Consider the following 20,935-nt stretch of genomic DNA (forward strand, 5'->3'; position numbering starts at 1 on the left):
ATTATGTGCATCCATTTCAAGAACACCCTGTAGATGTGTTCATCTGCCGAATGGCAAATAAAACTCGTTTTTTTTAAATAGAACACTCCGTATTTTATGCTCACAAAATTGTTTGAATTAACACCAAAAAAAGTTTAGAAAGGGCATGTAAGTTTGATACGCCACCCTGTATGTGGGAAAATATTTTTATGTTATTAAGCATTCAACTGTGCAGGTGGAAGATGTATGTCGGTACCTCAGAAGCATAAGGGTTTATCTCCATAAATTCGGTACCTCAGAAGCATAAGGGTCTATCTCCAATTTTTGTGAAAACTGAGTTAAATAATGTTTTGTATTCCTCTTTACATCTTCTTTAAGACAGAGAAAAATAATCCCCATCAGATAAAAAAACAAACGATTTTAGGTTTCTACAGGGTGATTTTTTTAAAACGGCAGGCGTTGTAGAATTTTTATTTATGAACCGATTTCAAAAATTTAAAAAACAAATTAAATGGTTTTTAATTTACTATAAACTGATGATTTTAAAATTTTTCAAAATGTTTTAGTATCTTTTGGGCGATACTCAACTTTCTTATTTTAAATTGGAACCCATTTTTTTTTTCCATAATTTGAAAGATATTAATTTTCTTGATTCAGAAATGTGTAATATGTTCTACTTTTAACCAAAAATATTTTTAAAAAAATTATCAAAGTTGAAAAAAAAATAAGCAATAAAAGTTAATAAAATATAGGTGCATGGTAAAATAAAAGAATGTCGTTATTGTAATGTCAAAAAGCAGCAAATAACAGAAAGGATCGGCATTTTTTTTGAAATTATTAATAACAAAAGACAATAATAATTACAAATCAGAAAAAACAACTACTTAATTTAATTAAAATACTGTTGAAACGCCATCCCGTTTTTTTTATTGCACAATTGACACCTACGAGAAATGCATTGTGCATTGTAAGGTGTAGCCCCATCTTGTTGAAAGAAAACTTGTTCTTTCTGTTATTTGCTGCTTTTTGACATTGCAATAACGATATTGTGTTATTTGACACCACGCATCTAGATTTTATTAACTTTTATTGCCTAATTTTTTTCATTTTTGATATTTTTTTTTTAAATATTTTTTGTAAAAGTAGAACATATTACACATTTCTGAATCAAGAAAATTAATATCTTCTAAATTATGGAAAAAAAAACATGGGTGTCAATTTAAAATAAGAAAGTTGAGTATCGCAAAAAAAATATTAAGACATTTAGAAAAATTTTAAAATCATCAGTTTATAGGAAATTAAAAACCATTTAATTTGTTTTTAAAATTTTTGAAATCGGTTCATAAATAAAAATTCTACAACGCCTGCCGTTTTAAAAAAATCACCCTGTATAAGGAACTAAGTACCACATCATGTTAGAAGCATAAAGAACCAACTCCTTATAGGTCTAAATTTCGAGGTAATTTTTTTACTCAAGCGATCCAAACTTATTCAAATTGTTGATAAACGCAAGTATATTATATGGGGATACTACAAAAAGAAATTCGTGTATTGTAACATCTCATAAAATGGTATACAATAAAACAGTTTTTTAAAGTTAAATAGTCTATAGAAGTTGCTGAATTTGGGTTAATTTTAATATATCTTTGTTGGCCATGATTCCTAATAACGTATTAACTTTTTTTGTAAAAACATTGTAAATTTTTATTGAAAGTTTCTTTTATTAGCCGGGATTTAGGTCCAGATAATCTAATCTTTCTTAGAAGCATAAGGAACCAAGTGTAAAAATATGCCCAAAAAATTATTTTTGGATCAAAAGTTGCGACTATTACGCACAATTTGAAAGATATAAATATCATTGACTCGCAATTCGCTCTTAAATTGCATATTTGAAAAGAAATTAGTAACAGCAAGGTGATTTTTTTTAGAATACCTGTTTTGTTGATTTTCTCGAAACTATGATTTATGGAGATAAGCCCTTATGCTTCTGAGGTACCGAATTATAGTTTCGAGAATATTAACCAAACAGGTATTCTAAAAAATCACGGTGATGATTTTAATCTCTTTTCAAATATGCAATTTAAGAGCGAATTGCGAGATATTGATGATTATTTATTTCAAATCGTGCGTAATAGTCGTAACCTTTGATCAAAAAAAATGTTTTTGATTCCTTATGCTTCTAAAAAAAAAATTAGATTATCTGGACTGAAGTCCCACTTAGTAATAGAAACTTTAAAAAAAATAACAATGTTTTTACAAAAAAAAAGGTACTACGTTATTAGAAATAATGGCTAACAAAGATATATTATAATTAACCCAAATTCAGCAACTTCTATGGATTTCGTTCTTGTGACACCAAAAATGTAAATTTTTCTAAGTTGGTACTCTTAATAAGACAGTCAAGACTTATAAACTCTACAAATTTGGTTATAGTGGCATTAAAAATGAAGGTCAAATTTTTGGTCCCATTTTTTTGGTCAAAAACAAAAATTTTTCTTTTCTCCTCAAAATCAAAATTTCTAAAAATTCTCGTTTTTGGTCTAAATTTTTCTAAATCGACACTCTTAATAAGGCAGTTGAGAGTGATAATCTCGATAATGTGGTTAAAATCGCATAAAAAATAAAGAAATTACAGGATCTTAAAAAAAAATTGGTGGCATTTTTCTGGTCATACAACGAAAATTTTAATAAAATGTTCCAATACACGGATTTTTTCTTTAGTATTCCCAAATAATATACTTGCATTTATCATAAATTTGAGTAAGTTTGGATCAGTTGAGTAACAAAATCACCTCGAAATGTGGTTCTTTATGCTTCTAACGTAATCTGTTACTTAGTTGCTTAGAGAAACCTAAAATCGTTTGTTTTTCATCTAATGAGGATTATTTTTCTCTGTCGTAAAGAAGATGTAAAAAGTAATAAAAAACATTAATTAACTCATTTTTCACAAAAATTGAAGATAGACCCTTATGTTTCTGAGGGCAGGCGTAATTGAGACATCCTGTATATGTAATTCGGTCGAGCAAGCTTAGCCAAAAACAGTGCTTTCGTAATTGTGCTATAAGTGGACAGACCGAGCCTTTTAAACGATCGACAGTCGGTTCACAGTTGTTTATTTAAGATTGATTTTTTTTCACTTGTTGCATATTTCGCTTGACGATCTTTCTCCCGGGCAAAGCTGGATAATGCAGCCACTAATGTACAACCGTGTAAATAAAATGTGTGGTTATTTAATAAATTAGAGTACCTTAAGTGGTATCAATATGAACTATTACAGTTCCAATAATCAATAATGTATACCTCATCCAATAAGTTCCATTTGAATCGAAACCGTGAAGCCGGATGAGGTGCAGTCATTAATCTAAAAAGACCTGTATTCATAATTGAATGGTTAAACATCTGTCGAGAAGTAAAATATCGATAATTTAAAACTAAGCAAACACATTCTCGACTCAAAACATCGTCAGTAATAACTCGAGTACTTTGAAAAGTGGGAATTAGAAATCGCTTAAATTGCAATAATTCGTGCTAAGTAGACGAGTCGGATAGAAATTCTAATTAAAACGCCATTGCATCCACACCTAGCGGACGACTCTCATGCATGTTTAATCATGAGCGGCAAAAACTTTAATTTGAGCTGTAATCAATTTGCTCAAGACAACAGAACGCAATCAGGGCGCACTGATGGCTCTCCGATGTTGGCGGGGCTGCCACCCCCCTATTAGAGCCAGAGCGGCAACTGACGGTAATTGTGGTCGACGTATATGCTAAAACCTCGTCTAGTCTCTTGCATAGTCAAATTTCCAACTTCCACTAATGATTATTTTAATGGTACACAAAGGCTTTCAGTGAAAAAGTGGGCACAATACATTTGCGGAAACCATCAAATATTCAACATCTTGCGGGAAAAATTTACTGTAGTGGCCGGTGCTATAAATTATATTGAAATTGATTCAACAATATTGGAAATTGGCTATAGTCGCTGCACTACGCTAGCTTGTAGTGCATCCATCCAATCTAATGCAAGTCCGATGGCGAGTATCAATCTAGTTTTTGACAGTCACGTCACGTTACGTTCGAAATAACTATTCAATATTTTACAGACGTCCAATAACATCTTCCTGTAGCTAAATTTACAGAACAAGTGAAAATTCACGTCAAATTGCCATGCACAAACCGCGAATAATTCGTTATCGTGTTATGCCCGATAGGAGAGAATTTTTCATCTGAATACGGGATACAACCGCATGAATTATACAACGACGATTGTGGCAATTGCCATAAATAACTTTATTTAAAAAAAAAAATAATACAAATAACACAAATACGAGTAAATGTTTAAATCTCCACTATAAAATCTGCAGGTGTTCTTATAATTTACGTGCCTTAAATCTTCCAAACCACTGTAATAATTATTTACTGGCGATTTTTTTTTTATAAAGGTCTGGTGACCTTTGCGAGATTGATGCCATTGTCACATACGCAGTTAAATTGTTAATTTATTGGAAGTGTAAATATTGAGCTTTGAATACAGAAAACGAATAAAGGGGTCGTCAAACCTAATGAATAGATGATTTTTAAAATCGAGGTATTCATTACGCTCATTATGAAGTTGTTATGACTAAACTTTCATTGTTCATTACATCAATGGATAAAATTAGTATAAAGAACACTCTGAGACTTAAACAAGTTATAAGAAGTTTGGAGAAGCTATCGAGCCTAAAAAATTTCTAAAATCCCTAAAAAAATAAGAATTAGAAATTCAACAAAGGAACGAAAAACCAATTATACAGGGTCCGGCAACACTTGTGTTCACCCCAAAAATCATCTTTAATTTTAAAGATAAAATTTTGAAATTGGCATATGCTTAAAGTGGACAAAGCTCTAGAAGCTGACGCAAAATTTTGTTTATTATCACTGATAGTTTTGGCGTCGCGGCGGCTTAAAAATGTATTTTTTAGCTAATTGTGAGGGTTTGTGAAATCCTCCCCTAATAATTTTTTTCAATATAAATGTGTTAAAAATATCTCAGTTGTCATTTTAGATTTGATGCAAATTGTAATTCAAATTTAAGGAAAAAATGCTGTTTTATCAAGTTAGTTTCCAATTACATTACGTCAAAATTGGAAACTACGTTTACACCCATCTGTCAGCATCTTGTGTCACAAATGACATCTATCCTTTGGTTCGCTTTAGATTGTACAAAAGTCATACTTGGTGAAATTGTCGCTTTGTCGATGTTAATTAACGATTTCTGGTGTCCATAAGGTGCAACATGCTCGAGTTAATCAGAATTGACCTTCATACAGGCGAATGAAGTGACAATGAAATTTTAGTGTAAACGTAGTTTGCCACTGCGTTGTCATAATTTTGAAAACTAACTTGATAAAAGAGCGTTTTTTTCGCAAATTTTAAACACACTTTGCATTTTGATGTTGAAAAAAATTTGAATTTGCAAATATTTCCGCAAAAACTCAAAAATCGCTGAAAATTATACTTCTTAGGCGTCGCGACGCTAAACAAACCGTGATAAAATACAAATTTTTGCGTTAGCTTCGAGAGTTTTGTCAGCTATGAGCGTACGCAAATTTTCAAAATTTTATCTTTAAAATTAAAGACGATTTTAGAGGTGGACAGAAGTGTTTCCGGACCCTGTATGTATCCGAGACAACCGACATTAGGAAGTATTTGAAATAACAGAACAATTAGAGAAAAAGGGGTCTAAAAAAATTAGAGAATCTACCAAGAAATGCAAATAGTTGAAAGAATTCATGCTTCTTCTTCAACTTTCAATATTTTCTAATTTAGTCCGCTCAAAAAACAAGTACCTACATAAATACACCACTCTTAATTAAAAAAAATATAAATTAAAATACAAACATTACTTAATCTTGAAATTCTGTAATTTGCTCTACTTAATAAATATTTCTTCTGTAAAAACAAATTTCAGCGCTTTAAACGTTAAAACTGTCAGTCTTTTAATTGAAAATTTAGATTTTAAATTCGTCCTACAAATAATCAAATTCCAAAATTCTGTTAATCTTGTGTCAAAATTTTAAAAAAGCATTTCTGTGAAAATTTATCTAATACAATATATCAAAATAATACTCCAAGGAAGCTTGAATATATAAGACGTACCTAATAGCTCCAAAATCGGTAAACTTTAATAAATCTTTAAAAACTTTCAAATATCAAAAACGTTAAATCAGAAACTCCAAAAATCCTAAATAAAAAGTCTTTGAAAGTTGAAAGTATTTGGATTAATTTGAAAAATCTGAAACCTGACCAATCAGTCAAGACTAAAACTAAATAAATGGAAAGAAGTTGGAAAGTCCGAAAGACCTAAAGAACAGTATAAAGGAATGTAGTTTTTAATAATTTGTAATAAAAAAACTGTATGTATACAAGTGTCCCAAAATTCGCGAAGAACTTATGTTCTGTCTTGCATTCCAAAAGCGAATTTGATTCATTAGCTCATTAGACTTTAATTAGAGCAAGTCACAATCTCAATTCTTGCGACACAAATTATATTGCTAAGTAACTAACAATATACATAGTGATTCACAATAAGCTTATTCAACATAACGATGGAAATTTGAAATTTTGCAAACAAAACTAAGTGAATAGAGCAAATCGAACAAACATATCAATGATGATTTAGTGATTTATGGCATTGTACGATGATTTAGTATCACGGTGGTCCGCGACTTTCCGAACACATGTATTTTTGCATATTTCTGTAGTGTGATTCTCGAGGCCATTCGAAACAATTACCGCATGCAAAATTTCGTACATTGTGAGAATTAAATTTTCTCATTATTCACGTTACATTTGCATGAAGGAGAAAGCCTAGGGAGAATAAAAATTGGAATAAATTGTAATGACAATAGAGAACAAACACTGCGCGTTTAGTATTCCAATTTACCAATTATATCATAAAATTTTCAGATCTATGATTGTAGGATTTCAAGTTTTTAAGAAGCTAAAAGTTTGTTTATTAGATCCCCAGTTTTCGAATTCAGTCCAAGCAGGTCTTTAGTATACCACAATTCAAAGATTTTTTTTTCTAGGTTTTCAATGTGCAAAATCGACAATTGTGTACCGGAAACGGTTGAGAATCAAAAAATTTGAGAGAAAATTGACGCACCTAAAAACCTGCAAAACTCAGAGCTTACAAACAATTATTATTCAAGTAGATTATCTTTTATCAATCATTGGAATTTAAAAAAAAAATCTAGAAAATTAATTCGTGCAAAATTTTAGAAATAGACCCTTCAAAAACGGTTTGTAAAAAAACGCTCCATTTTTTTTTTCATAAATACATGATCATTTTCAGCGTTCGTTAGCAACTTTATTTTATCAGTAAATGGAAAAACAAACATTAACGTAATTAAATACATATAGCTCACAAAAAAGTGAAATTACCCTCGTTCAAAGTTAACAAAAAATTTTTCGGAATTGTGGTTAAACAAAATAACAAGAACACAATTTATTCAATGAAACTCAATTATACACATTCACTCCCTGCCGTTTGATCTAGACATAGCAACAATGATTGAAACAATTATTTATATTAAATCCTATGGAGCAATAAATTGAAATATTTTTATAAGACGCTGGTCGCATGTAATTTCCACATGAATCTGCACATAAGCTTAAAATTAGAAAAACTAATATTTTAATTAAAGGCAAGAACGTTGGCAGAGCTGTAGGAGTAACAGATGGCTACGTAATTTTCTCCATCAATTTCCATAACAAAACATTTCCATGTAGCGAAACATTCATATTCTAATGAAGGTAAACACACCAATAACATTTACGAGGAAAACCAATAAGTGGCCTCGTAAAAGTTATGATTTATTCACAATTATACAAGCAATATACGTGTGGAATAGAGTCGATTTTACGACTTTTGCTTGATACAATTCAGACAGAAAACATATTTCACACCGGCACGCTTTATTAGATAAATCTTAACGCGTTATTAGTAAGAGCTTTCGCACATTTGAATCTAGAGCTGCGTCGACTTAATCCCGTTTTATATGTTTTTCAGTCAACAATTTAGTTTCTAATATAAGCAAGCATCAATTTTTGGAATTGGCGTTTTACGACCTCACATTAGAAGACTCCAGCGGTAAAAACAATAAAATTCTTACCTTATTCGCAGATAACGGAAGTCGTTCCTCGAATCCAACTTCTGCAAATAAATTAAACAAGTTAAAACATTTTGCAACAATTTGATGTATTTATGAGAACATAACCATATAACATAAAGGAATTACTTGTTGCAGTAATGGCAATCTTTCCATGGGGTGTTACGAGGCAAATTGTAGGTTCCCACAACCCGTTATTGGTTTCACGTTTTACGACTATAATGGCCGATTTAATAAATAAATTATTTACTACACGTCATTGTAATCTTTGGAAGAACATAATTGTTGCCAATTTCTACAAACGAAAAGAAAGTTGTGGTCGCATTGGGACGAAATAATTTGTACATTTTGCGGCGGATGGGAAACATTTAAAATTTCAATCGGAGCCCATTCATGCGCAAAATTGATTTAGCTATAAAACATTGACGATATTAAAAAAACCCTTAAAAGTTGTGCACTTAGTCGAGAGATTAAAAGTTTCGATACGGCAGTCGAGCTAGGAATGTTTCTATATCATTATAGTCATGTTGCTATACACGAAACTTCAATTTATGGGGATACGCTGTATTAGTTCCCTGTCAGTTTAATTAAATGAGCTTAATTACGTTCTGGATAGTTTCACGAAGAATTTCATTCACATATATCAGAACGGTCGTGTTTACATGATTATAACATTAGAAATGCAAAGAAATTAATGCCAACACTACGGAAAAATTATTGATTATATTCTATTTTATTACTTCACGGGAGCAAAATTTTTCGTGTGTGGTGGACTGAAACAGCAAAATTAACATTTGTGTCCAATTGCAGCTGACCAGTCCATTAGCGCAGTCATATGTGTTTAGTACTGAGAATTTTTAATATCCCCCAGCTTTATCACATGTTGCAATCGTGTCATTTTTTATAATTCTGCTCTTTATTGTCGACTGCATTATCAAGTTCCCTGGACCAAAAATATCAGTTCTATCTCCATTCATCATGCTTTTGAAATGTAGGTCCATTGATTGCAATTTTCTTTAATTACACCAGTTTACATTATTTTTGGGTCGTGCGAACAATGAAAACAAAACTAATTTTGACTCCTACATTCAAGTTTGCAATCCAAAAAATGTAACAGGTCCAGTTTTTAATTCTTTTTTCAAAAGAATTGCAGCTATTATACCAGGTCTAAGTTCAAAATGCAGTTTTTGCATTTTCTCTTCGATTAAATTAAGAAAGATCCCACTAAACGTATTCTTGAAGTTCCTCTGAGAATATTTTCCCACGAATTTAAGAATATTCTATTTGGGAATTAATGGTTTCAAAATTTTACAGAAATTCTCGATTTAAAAAAATTTCAATTCACAGATAAGATTAGAAAACGATCAAATTCTTATTTAAAATGTAAATTTAGTATTGAATTTTAGTACTGAATTCTTGACCATGAAAAATTAGGAATTTTTAGTTTCGGATCCCAAATAGTCGTTTAAATAGCGTAGTTTCTTCATTTGCAGTATTTAGTTGTGAATCTACAACTGGTAATGTGAGAATTCTTCATTCAAAAATTTAATTTAATTTAAAAAGTAAGACAAATTTTCAATGTAAATAAGATAGTTATAAGTCTTCGTTTTCGAAATCCAAAATAATCTTCGATTTGTGAATTGTCAATTTTTGACATTTTTGAATTTTCCACTTCTGTGGGATCGATTTTCCACTTGGAAATTGGGAATTTAAGAATATTCTAGGTATATGGAAAATTGGTTGCTTAAGAATTGATATTTGAGAATTTTAGAGAAATTTTCGATTTAAAAAAATTTTTTAATTTTAGATTCCGAATAGTCAGTTTCTTCATTTGTTCAAATTCCAATATTTATTGTGAACCTTCAACTGGCAATCTAATAATTCTTCATTCGGAAATTGTGAATTTAAACACTGAAACCGATTTTCATGTAAAACAAGGAATTTGTAACTACACTGAAAATAATTGTTTTGCGAATTTACAGTACTTATCACTGGTTACTGGTAACCAGTGATAAATACATTAAAATTACATGTAGCTGGAAATTTTACATAACGTTTGTAATTTTACAATGTATTTTACAAGCGGTTTTATACTGTAAATTTACCTAAACTCTTGTATATTTATTATGTAATATTACATAAAATGTGAATGTTTCTTGTGTATTATTACACAAAATCTGTATATTCGCTATGCAGAATTACTATGGAATTTTACATAATTATTGTGTAAAATTCCAGTGATAAAACTAAAAGGAATGAATTAATAAATATCACATATTATATATATGACATATTTATTTAAAAAAAAGATACACAAAAAATAACAACAAAATAAATTTAATTGTAATAATAATTAATAAAAATAATTAACGGCTTGACTGCCAGAGCCGCTGTATACGATCTCAGAATGCTCGTATATTATTCCTGACAGTCAACTCGTTAAACTATTATATTATATATTAATAGTAAAGAAGCCTAAGTTAATTATAAATCTCGAAGTTTTGTCATAAGACCAATCACTTTTTTTTTTGATGAGCTTACTTTCTTTGACCTGGTACCGCTGTCCGGGTGAATTTTTAAAAAGTATCTTTGTAAAAATTCCAATGTTGTGGAAACCTGCCTAGGATACTGAAGGTTGAAGTTAAAATATAACCCCAGGCAACAGCTTATACCGTGGAGCAAATTTTTTACACTAAGGACTTCCATTTCCTCCATCACAATCTTAAATTCGGAATCTGTAAAAAATAGGCAGTAGTAGGTTTGGTAGGAATTAATAGTATAAGTAATGAACTAAATAAGATCTAGTAGGTATCGGTTTCATAGTAACTAGAAATTAAAGTTGTACAGCAATAAATCTTACCACATTGTAACAGAAATGGTTCCTGTATGGTGACCTTCGATATATCTGGACATCTGTCTGTCTGTTGGAAAAATTAGGTTTATGTAATTTAATCGGGGACACTTTTTTTAATTACCTGAGCATCTATTATTAAATACTTGTAGATATCTTCTTTAAAATACTTTCCAAGAACTTGAAACATCGCTGAAATGTCGTCATTCGACGGCTTATTGTCTATCAGTTTTTTAGTTTTCCCAAATTCCACTATTTTTGTAGACTTTTCTTTCATAATTTCGATTAAGACATCAATCGATGTTCCAGTTAACCGAGAAAAATGGTCAGAGATTCCTCTCTCTGTGAAGAGGACTGGCCATTCCCTTTGAATTTCTGGAACTGTTGGGGGTGGTTGGCGATTAATAAACTGTCGTTGTTGTGGATAAGTTGCTATCATGAGCTCCTTAAATTCCTCATCTTCAATCGGCAAATGTTTTAGCCTTTCTTGATTATTATTTTGACTTAAATCAAAATCTTCGTGTGGAACTGGAGCCCAGTCTTTTGAACCTGCCAATTGGTTTTTCCTTTTTTTTTTCTGCGCAGGTGGAGTTTCTTGTGCGGGATTAACTTTCTTGTGTGGACGTCTTAAATAATTGTACCTTTCTTGGAGTTTCGTTTTGAGAGTTATCGAACCATCTCCGAGAACTACCCCGTCTTCGTCCACGTCTTGGAAAGTCGCAGGATATTTATTCACCATCTTGCAGGCGACTATTTTGAAAGCTTTAGATGGAATATCTTCCTTTATGGCTTTCATTTCATTTACTACTAAATGAACGGCTTCAAGTATGACATGTTTATCTCGGACTCCATTTACGCATTTGGCCAACATGTCTGCTGGCAGTTTTTGCCATGGAATAACAAAACTCGGCCACAAATATTCCATATTACAGCTAAATACTTGTATGACAGCTGTATTCGTTGTTTCCTCTGGATCATCACTTAATTCTGTAATCTCTGGTACCACAGAAATATCAGATCGGGAGCTACTTATTGGTGAAGTAATAGTAACAGTACTAGACGTGGAAAGTGATGTAGGTTTTGGCGGTGTCCACTTTTCTTTTGAGGCGAGGAGCATTAATATTTCATCTTTCATGGCTATCAATGCGTCAGTTTCATCAATAACAGTTCCATCGTCTTCTAGTACAATGGACGACCCGTTCATTTCCAACTTAAAACATGCTAAAAATTAAATTAAATTAAATTTATAATAACATATTATATAAAAATAATATTGAATACCTTTTAAAATGAGATTATCATACACGTCACCATCGCTTTCGTCCACTACAATGACTATTTTCTTTTCTCTGGCGCTGTCCCAAATTTTAAAACAATGCTTCATCTTTAAAATACCGATGGAGAACTTCGAATGTTCACAATTATTTCTAAAAACCAAATAAATATTTAGAATACATAGGTAGATAGATAAAAAAATATATACCTACATACATCATAATATAATAGTTACATAAAAGTAAGTGGTCCGGAAGTAAAACATGTCCATAAGTGATCGATACAAATATGTAGTATAATAATGTAGATAACATACTAAATTAATACACATTAAATAATTATAAATTAATACAAATTTCATATTAAAAAATCTGACAAAGACATCATAGTTATTGGGAAGTGCGATCATCAATTAAAAGGTGTCAGATTTTTTATTCTTACTTTCTACTGCATACCTATTAAAATAGAATTGTAGCAACAGATATACAACAACAGACTTTTACAAATTTATAATTCTAGGGGTGCCGATTTAAATGCGTATCCATATTTGTTAGGACTTAACATTCTATATAAAACGGGTTCCGGACAAAGTAGAGATTTGATGCTTAGAACAAAATGTTCACTTGTCTTTTCTGCATTATTTTGTTCAGTTTCCATATCAACGTACAATCCAGTGTTCTCGCAATATGTAATCTTTTTGTTAGTACCCAAAAACCACAAAATACTGTAATCATCGCTGACTAAAATCAATTTTATTTTGCAGAGTTCATACGCCAAATACTCGTCTACGCTATGACATACTAACATTCCAGATTCATATGTTATTCCTCGAAATAGTGCCTTTTCACATATGAGAATTTTTTTGTTTTTAAAACTATCAAACCTTTCAATGCTGGCAATTATTTCCTCATTGAAGTGACCTTTGTCATAAATAGTAGCACTATCTGCAGTAACACAATTTTGAAATAAATTTTTTTCAGTACTGTGCAGACCTTGCAACAATTGGTGTTTTTGAGCTAGAAAATAAAGAACATTTTTAAAATTGGAACAATGACGAATAGCCTGCTTGAAATATTGATGCTTGCTCTCAAATCTTAACGTCCAAAGATACCTCAATGGTCCAAATTGCTGGATTAATTTTGGATAATGGACCATATAATGATGTTTAGGCTTGAGAGTCTCTGCTGGAAAAATGTCGCATCTCTCTTCAATATATTCAAAAGTTAAACTTCTTAGAAGCGCTATCTGATTTATTGAAATTTTGAAAGCAATTAAAAGCAAAATAATTCGCCTTAAAACAAGAATCATTTTAAAGATTGCACACTCACTTAAATCTTTATCGTAAAAAAGAAAAGGAAACACGATAATAAACCACATGTTTTGAGAAGCCGTACCTGGAAGTTTTTCTGCTTTCTTAAGAACGGGGTAATTTACTGTTTTATGCAAAACAAATTTTATATTCTTGAGACGAAAATTCAATTCACTGTAGCTTATGACATTCATTGAAACAAGCTTGTCGAGACCAAGCATTAAATCCAATTGCAAAACTCCCTCAAAAATATCATGTGCGATGCACGGAGGTAATCCAGGATTACAAACATGATAGTACTTTAGATCATTTAGCGGCGAGTTATTTTTCACACCACGATAATTATCGTTTGTAGCCATAGCTATATTAAAATCAGCCTTGTATGATTCGACAGTTCTCTTGCTTTCAATTAATGTAATATCAGCACTACCCTTTCTACCGAGCTGTCACCTCGACGTGGTGAAAGGGCCCAGTAAGTTCAATGATTCTGGGGTCGGTTAGGACGGGAGCCGTGCTCCTGGTAGGGGCACCCATGTCTGAACGGTCCCGGTTGAGAATGGAAGCCAAGAACAGCTCAACGCAATCCCAAGGTGTGATCTACCGTGCTCAAGGGATGAATGGCTCTGCGTCAGTGAGTCTTGAACGGTGACCTCCGGATACCAGAGGACCTCCGGTTGTACACAAATCCTCTTACTGCAGCATGCGGAGCTCTACTGCAGCGGACCTCCCTTCTCCGGTACTCGTGGGACACTCATGGACGAAGATTTACATTCAAATTCTAGCAGTGGCAGGGACACGGACTCGAGCTTAGCCGGGGACGTGGACCGCCTCAAAATAATTAAAAAAAACCGCAGTGGTGCGGCAAAAAGACGGGCTCGCAGGGACCGTGCAGCTTCTCAAGCTGGACAGGGCTCAGCGGGACCGTCTAGACAACCAGAAGGACCCAAAAAAGGTAGGGCTCCATACGTGGGGCCTAACCCCAAGGGCTCCTCTGAAAAAACAAGAACCGGGCAGATAACCGGCTCCAAAAGGGGACGGGAATCTACCGGGACCCCTCCCAGCGCGGGTCAACGCGCCAAACGGGCTAAGCCGGCGGACACTTTTGTTCCGACGGTGGCTCCGGCTCTTCAAATGAGCATTTACCCTGAGGGCTTCCCTGCGAGGCAACTCACAAATGCTCATTTTGAAGCCATACAACAAAGGTTGTATGAGGCGCTCATGAGAGCGTCTGAGCAGCCCAGTGAGGATGGGCACATCCCACACCTGGTTAGTGGTAGGCTCCGGCAAGGGGCTATCCACACAGAGTGTCAGGATGAACGAACCAGAGAGTGGTTAGGGCTCGTAATACGGGACCTACAACTCGAAGGTTTGGAACTGAGGTACACACCCTCAGCAGACCTGCCTAAGCCAAGAAAGGCTCTAGTGGTCACTCAGGGGCCTCCCCAGACCCCAGAGCAGATACTGGGCCTACTTGATGCACAGAATCCAGGTCTAGGAGCGCGTAGTTGGGTGATCTACGGCTCTGAACGAGTGGGCTTTAGCTCAACTCGGTTGGTGGTTGGGCTGTGGCAACCATCAATAGAGATGCTACGGAGGAATAACTTCCGAGCATTCTTCATTTTCAACCCGGCAACCGTAAGGCTGCTAGGTAGGGATGAAGCAGCGGGGACCGCTGGCGAGGCGGAACCCGCTAACGAGGGGAACGCTGATTCAGCGGGACCCTCGGAAAAAGCAGAGAAGGATGGTCAGGGGCCTAAGTAGGAACCGACTTTCCTTCCTGCAGCTCAATTTGCACCATAGTGTGGCTGCCAGTGCCTGCTTCAGTAGGCAGGTAACCACGTGGTGCATAGACATTGGGCTTCTACAGGAACCCTGGTTAACAGGGGGGCGGGTAAGGGGCCTGTGCAATAACAAAGGAACTGTGCTTACAGGTCCTAGTGATTGCAAACCAAGGGCTTGTCTATTCATATCATCGGGAATACAGGCACTTCTTCTGAGTGACCTGTGTTCGCGAGATGTGGTAGCGGCCCGGGTGACAGTCATGAGAGAGGGTAGGCAGAGACCATTTGTAGTGTGCTCAGCCTACTTACCATATGATTCACCTACTTTACCACCATCCAGAGAGCTGATGGAGGTAATTGAATTCTGCAAGAAAAGCAACCTGCCTCTCGTGGTCGGATGTGATGCCAACTCGCACCACATAGTGTGGGGGAGCTCGGACATCAACCCCAGAGGAGACGCCATGTTGCAGTATCTTGCCACAACTGGCTTAGATATTCTAAACCAGGGCAACAAACCAACCTTTGTCACAAAGACGAGGAGTGAGGTAATTGATATTACTCTTTGCTCAATAAACTTGGTGCATGAGATAAGAAACTGGCACGTATCGGAGGAGCTAAGTCTATCGGACCACCAATACATCCGGTTTGACATCCAAAGAGATTTGAAGAAGACAGAAGGGTACAGGGACCCGAGGGCGACAAAGTGGGCCTCCTACAAGGAGGCTCTAGCTCTCAGGGTCTCAGGACTCTCTTGTAAAATCCGTCGCAACGACGAAGCGGAGACCCTGTCCAAGGTACTAAGCGAGGCTATTGTGGAGTCCTACAAAGAGAACTGCTCTGTTCGCAGATCTCGTAAGACTGACAGTGCCCCTTGGTGGACCGAAAAGCTTAGTAAGCTAAGGAAAACCGCAAGGAAACTCTGGAATAGAGCAAGACTTGCGGGAACAAACGAGTCTTGGGAGCTTTATAAGAAGGCTCAAAGGGACTTCAAATCTGAGGTAAACCGCAGGAAAAGGGACAGCTGGAGAGACTACTGTGAGCGGATTAACAGCTTTCCGCAAGCAGCAAGACTTCAGAAGGTTCTATCAAAAGACAAGTCTGTCAGTCTGGGGTGTTTGAGAACCCAAACAGGGGACTACACGGTCTCCGAGGAGGATACTCTGAGGCTCCTACTACAGACTCACTTTCCAAACTCCTTGGAATCCAAGGAGGAAGAAAGTATCAACATTGGAAAATGCACCACCTCTCGGGAGGCGTGGAGATTTGCTTCTAAAATCATCACCCACGAAAGGATAAAATGGGCCATAAATTCATTTGCGCCTTACAAGTCGGCAGGTTTGGATGAGATATTTCCAGCTCTCTTACAAAAGGGACTAGATATGCTCACCACACCACTGCTGCACCTATTCAGAGCCTGTCTTGCACTCGGCTACATACCACGTAGCTGGAGGGAAGTCAGGGTAATCTTTATACCCAAGCCAGGGCGTGCAACATATGCCGAGGCTAAAAGCTACAGACCGATCAGCCTTTCCTCGTTTTTACTAAAAACCATGGAAAGACTGATAGACAAACATGTTAGGGAGGAGTTGCTGTGCAATATGCCACTACATCCAAACCAGCATGCCTATCAAATGGGCAAATCCACAGAATCGGCTCTGCATCAAATCGTAATGAAGATTGAATCAGGGCTAACTGGAGGATATTACACTCTTGGAACGTTCCTAGACATTGAGGGGGCATTTGACAATGCAACCTATGACTCTATGGAATTAGCTCTAAGGAATCATGGGGGAAATCAAACATTAATAAAATGGGTCCTAGCCATGTTGACAAACAGATCAATCAACACAAATCTTGGTAAGTGTTGGGTTAAGGTCACCGCTACACAAGGATGCCCACAGGGAGGAGTTTTATCTCCACTTCTGTGGAACTTGGTAGTGGATGACTTAATACATAAACTGCACATGGAAGGGGTCTATGTGCAAGGTTATGCTGATGACATCGTAATCCTTGTTCAGGGCAAGTTTCTTGACTTGGCTAAAGAGCTCACACAAGGGGCTCTAAAGCTGGTCGAGAAATGGTGCACAGGACAAGGACTATCTGTAAACCCTGACAAAACCAGTCATGTAATCTTTACCAAGAGAAGAAAGGATCAATATGTGGCCCCAACACTCTTTGGCAAGACACTAGAAGTTCAAACAGTGGTCAAGTATCTAGGCATCCACCTAGATTCTAGACTCACATGGAGAACTCATGTGCAAAACAAAATTGGAAAAGCTACAGCAGCCCTGTGGGCGTGCAGGAGGACTGTGGGGAAAACATGGGGAATTACTCCCAGAATATTGCATTGGCTGTACACATGTGTAGTAAGGCCAATGATAGTCTATGGATCCATCGTCTGGTGGGGCGCGACGTCTAGGCTTTGGGCCAAAACTCTTTTGGCTAAAGCTCAAAGATTAGCGTGCCTTACTATAACAGGAGCGATGAAATCCACTCCCACATCGGCCATGGAAATACTGACGGGGCTTACTCCCCTTCACCTCAAAGTGAAGGAGTCAGCTGCGGCGGGATTCCTTAGGTTAAGGTGTACAGGGCAGTGGAAAAATACAACAATGGGCACAGGACATTGGGCTATCGCCCAACTTGTGACAGACATCAACCCCATCTTCAAGATGAGGGAAGATTGTATGGCTCCCATTATTGTGATCAATCACTCATATGAAGTGATAATACCTTCAAGAGAAGAATGGAGTGAAAGAACAAGAGCCATAACTCAGGGGGGCTGGACCATCTGTTATGCAGATGGCTCGGTCTCACAAGAGGGCTCAGGCTCTGGAGCTGTTATTTGGGGCACGGATTTCGGTGTCTCAACATCACTGGGTATCTATACCAGTGTGTTTCAAACAGAAACCTTTGCTGTGATACAGTGTGTTACAGAATGTAATCAGAGAGCTATTGTTAATAAGCACATCTGCTTCTTTACTGACAGCCAAGAAGTCTTGAAAGCTCTGCAGTCATGCAGACATGCGTCAAGACTTGTCAGTGAATGTCATACAGCACTGCAAAATCTGGCAAGGCGCAACAAACAAATTGTGCTTTGCTGGATACCAGGACACACAGGGGTCGAAGGGAATGAAAGGGCTAACCGATTGGCCAAAAGAGGCTCTGCAAAGGGCTTCTTTGGACCGGAGCCGGCTCTTCCAATTCCGAAAACCCTCCAGAAAAACCTCCTGAAAGAGTGGATTGAATCACTCCACAGGGAGGAATGGCAAAAGCTTGAACTGCGACAGTCTGGGCTATTTATTGATGGACCAGACTTAAAACGCAGTGAAGAACTATTGAAACTCTGTAGGAAAGACCTCAGAATATTAGTGGGACTGTTCACAGGACACTGTCCCCTTAACAAACACATGCACACAATCGGTCTCAAGACTGACGACATGTGTAGAGCGTGTATGGAGGACACGGAAACTCCACTACACATATTATGCCTCTGTCCAAATCTTTCTGAACTGAGGAAGGAACATATGGATTTTCATATTTTGGAACCATCTGAGATTCGGGAAGCACCCATAAAGAGCATCCTGGCGTTTGCAAAGACAACAGGGCTCTTATAGGTCGTCCCGTAAACGAGGATTGCACACAATGGGTCAATAGACCTCAGCGTGCGGCTCTTAAAGGGTCTCCTCGGAAAAAAAAAAAAAAAAAAAAAAAAAAAAAAAAAAATATCAGCACTAGATATTCGATCAACTTTGTTAGCATAGCAAAAACGACAAAAAAAATTTCTCAAATTGAAATTTTCTAAAAACCCACCAATTTGGTGACTGCCAAGATTATCACCACAAACGGCAATTAAAGATCCTTTTAAAGTTACCAACTGATTTTCCAATTGAACACTTATTCCAAACTCTTCTAGAGAATTTATGTCTTTCAATAATTGTTCAAGGATTCTAGAAAATCCGAATAACTTAACATCTTTTTCATAAGTTAACGCGACTAGTTGAATATGATCTACACGGGAGCGTTGCCATGTAGGTAAATTAGAAACAATGGCGTAGATAGCTAAGATCTTATGTTTTTTTCGCGAAGCACCTAGTGGATTACAAATTTCAAACGAATCTTGATACAAAACCAGTTGAATGCCGTTTGGATTTTCATTATAAAAAGCGCTGTTTTTGAAAATACTACCATCTTTGATATCTTGGAAGATCTGATCATTTTCTTTGTTGTTAATGTTATCGTAATCTGCTGCATTATACTGGGCACAAAAAAATGGATTTTTAAATAGCATACGTAAGGTTTCTAGAATTGGGACATAATAAAACTTAGATTTTTCATCTAATGTTATACAAGAAGGTTCAATATAATTAAAATTATTTTTATAAATTTTTTTCCTGCAATATGAATTTCTCAAAATTCCATTTTCTGGATCATGGGCTTTTTCTAATAAACCATTACTGAATATATTAGCATCCAAGTTTAAATTCATGTCCGTTAATTTTTGTGATATAAATTGAGTATTCAGTTTACTTATCTCTAAATTCATATTTACAATTGTTTGTAAAGCTTTATCCGTTAAAAAAAATTTTGACTCAAGCTGTAAATAAACAGAACTTAACAATTTCACGCTCAGGTCTTCGAAGCTATTTTTGTTCATATTATCTGGTAAAATAAAATCGTTAGTTTGGACAAAATTAGAAGAATTACCATCAGAACAATCAGTAGTACAATTGTTTAAATTTGGAGAAATGAAAGCACAAGTTTTTGATTCATCAGGCTTTGTTGGTAAAATATGATGATGTCTCCTAAATATATGATTTTTTAAAGTATTTACGTTAGTGAACAATACATCATATTTGCAGAATTGTAAAAATGGGCATTTTACTGACGTGACATTAATTTTTAGATGCTTATAAACATGTGCACAAATAAGTGATTTGCTTTCGTTTTTATAATTGCAAATGGAACATTTATGGACAAATTTGGACACACTATGCTGTTTTTTTGTTTTAGGATTGCTATGTACTCTAAAAATATGTTGTTTAAAACTTCCAAAATTTTGGTACTGAAGACCACAATTGGCATATTTACATAGATATCGCACACCCATTTGATTTCTATGACATCGCATGTGAATGTTGTAGAAATTGATTGTTTTTAAATTTATGTTACACTTCGAACATTTAAACATTGTAACAAGTATCTCCTTATTGCCTAGACAAAACCTATAAACTATTAACTATTAAATAAAAACTAATGAAAACGAACAGTACTAAAACACACTTAAAATAATAAGAGTCTACTTACCGCGCACCACGTTGTTCCTAACCTCGTACTGATGTTCACAAAGCGCATGCTCCGTGAAAAAATCACAATTGTTCTGTAATTTTACACAAGATATGTAAATTCACATTATGTGCAGTAAACATTTCACAAATAAATTCGAAATTTCACATATTCATTGAAAATTCACAGATGTTTAAAAAATTTACACTATAATTTTCATTGACCGTGATGTAGTTTTACAATAAAATCATTAATGTCACATAACATAATGATAAATTCCTGTGCTTTTCTATTTTTGCAA

At 35.3% G+C, this 20,935-nt stretch overlaps 3 protein-coding genes across 3 annotated transcripts in view; 1 reads left to right on the top strand and 2 right to left on the bottom strand.

Annotated features, from left to right (window-relative positions):
* LOC148173882 (LIM domain only protein 3) overlaps positions 1-20,935 on the bottom strand; it is a 198,102-nt gene that overhangs the window by 142,353 nt on the left and 34,814 nt on the right. The window contains exon 2 of the mRNA XM_088036002.1: positions 8,136-8,176. The gene's annotated coding sequence lies outside the window, so the exon portion shown is untranslated. The remainder of the gene's footprint in view (positions 1-8,135; positions 8,177-20,935) is intronic.
* On the bottom strand, positions 10,934-14,101 carry LOC148173883 (uncharacterized). The gene is made up of 4 exons (XM_088035719.1): positions 14,007-14,101; positions 12,265-12,410; positions 11,108-12,204; positions 10,934-11,053 (listed from the first exon to the last, which is right to left on the bottom strand). The coding sequence occupies exons 1-4, from the start codon at positions 14,099-14,101 to the stop codon at positions 10,934-10,936; spliced, it is 1,458 nt and encodes a 485-aa protein (XP_087891845.1).
* On the top strand, positions 14,100-18,965 carry LOC148173884 (uncharacterized). The gene is made up of 3 exons (XM_088036762.1): positions 14,100-14,198; positions 14,267-15,324; positions 15,368-18,965. The coding sequence occupies exons 1-3, from the start codon at positions 14,100-14,102 to the stop codon at positions 18,963-18,965; spliced, it is 4,755 nt and encodes a 1,584-aa protein (XP_087892888.1).

Source organism: Gnatocerus cornutus, chromosome 5 (genome assembly GCF_029298725.1).
Source record: "Gnatocerus cornutus isolate USDA-ARS CGAHR chromosome 5, icGnaCorn1.1, whole genome shotgun sequence".
Taxonomy (NCBI): domain Eukaryota; kingdom Metazoa; phylum Arthropoda; class Insecta; order Coleoptera; family Tenebrionidae; genus Gnatocerus; species Gnatocerus cornutus.

Coding starts and splice junctions, on each gene's coding strand:
- LOC148173884 (XM_088036762.1), top strand. CDS start 14,100: ATGTCTGAACGGTCCCGGTTGAGAATGGAAGCCAAGAACAGCTCAACG. Junction 14,199..14,266: donor GGATGAATGGCTCTGCGTCA/GTGAGTCTTGAA, acceptor CTCTTACTGCAG/CATGCGGAGCTCTACTGCAG. Junction 15,325..15,367: donor AAGGATGGTCAGGGGCCTAA/GTAGGAACCGAC, acceptor TTTGCACCATAG/TGTGGCTGCCAGTGCCTGCT.
- LOC148173883 (XM_088035719.1), bottom strand. CDS start 14,101: ATGGGTGCCCCTACCAGGAGCACGGCTCCCGTCCTAACCGACCCCAGA. Junction 12,411..14,006: donor CACGTCGAGGTGACAGCTCG/GTAGAAAGGGTA, acceptor TTTGGTTTTTAG/AAATAATTGTGAACATTCGA. Junction 12,205..12,264: donor TGATAATCTCATTTTAAAAG/GTATTCAATATT, acceptor TTTAATTTTTAG/CATGTTTTAAGTTGGAAATG.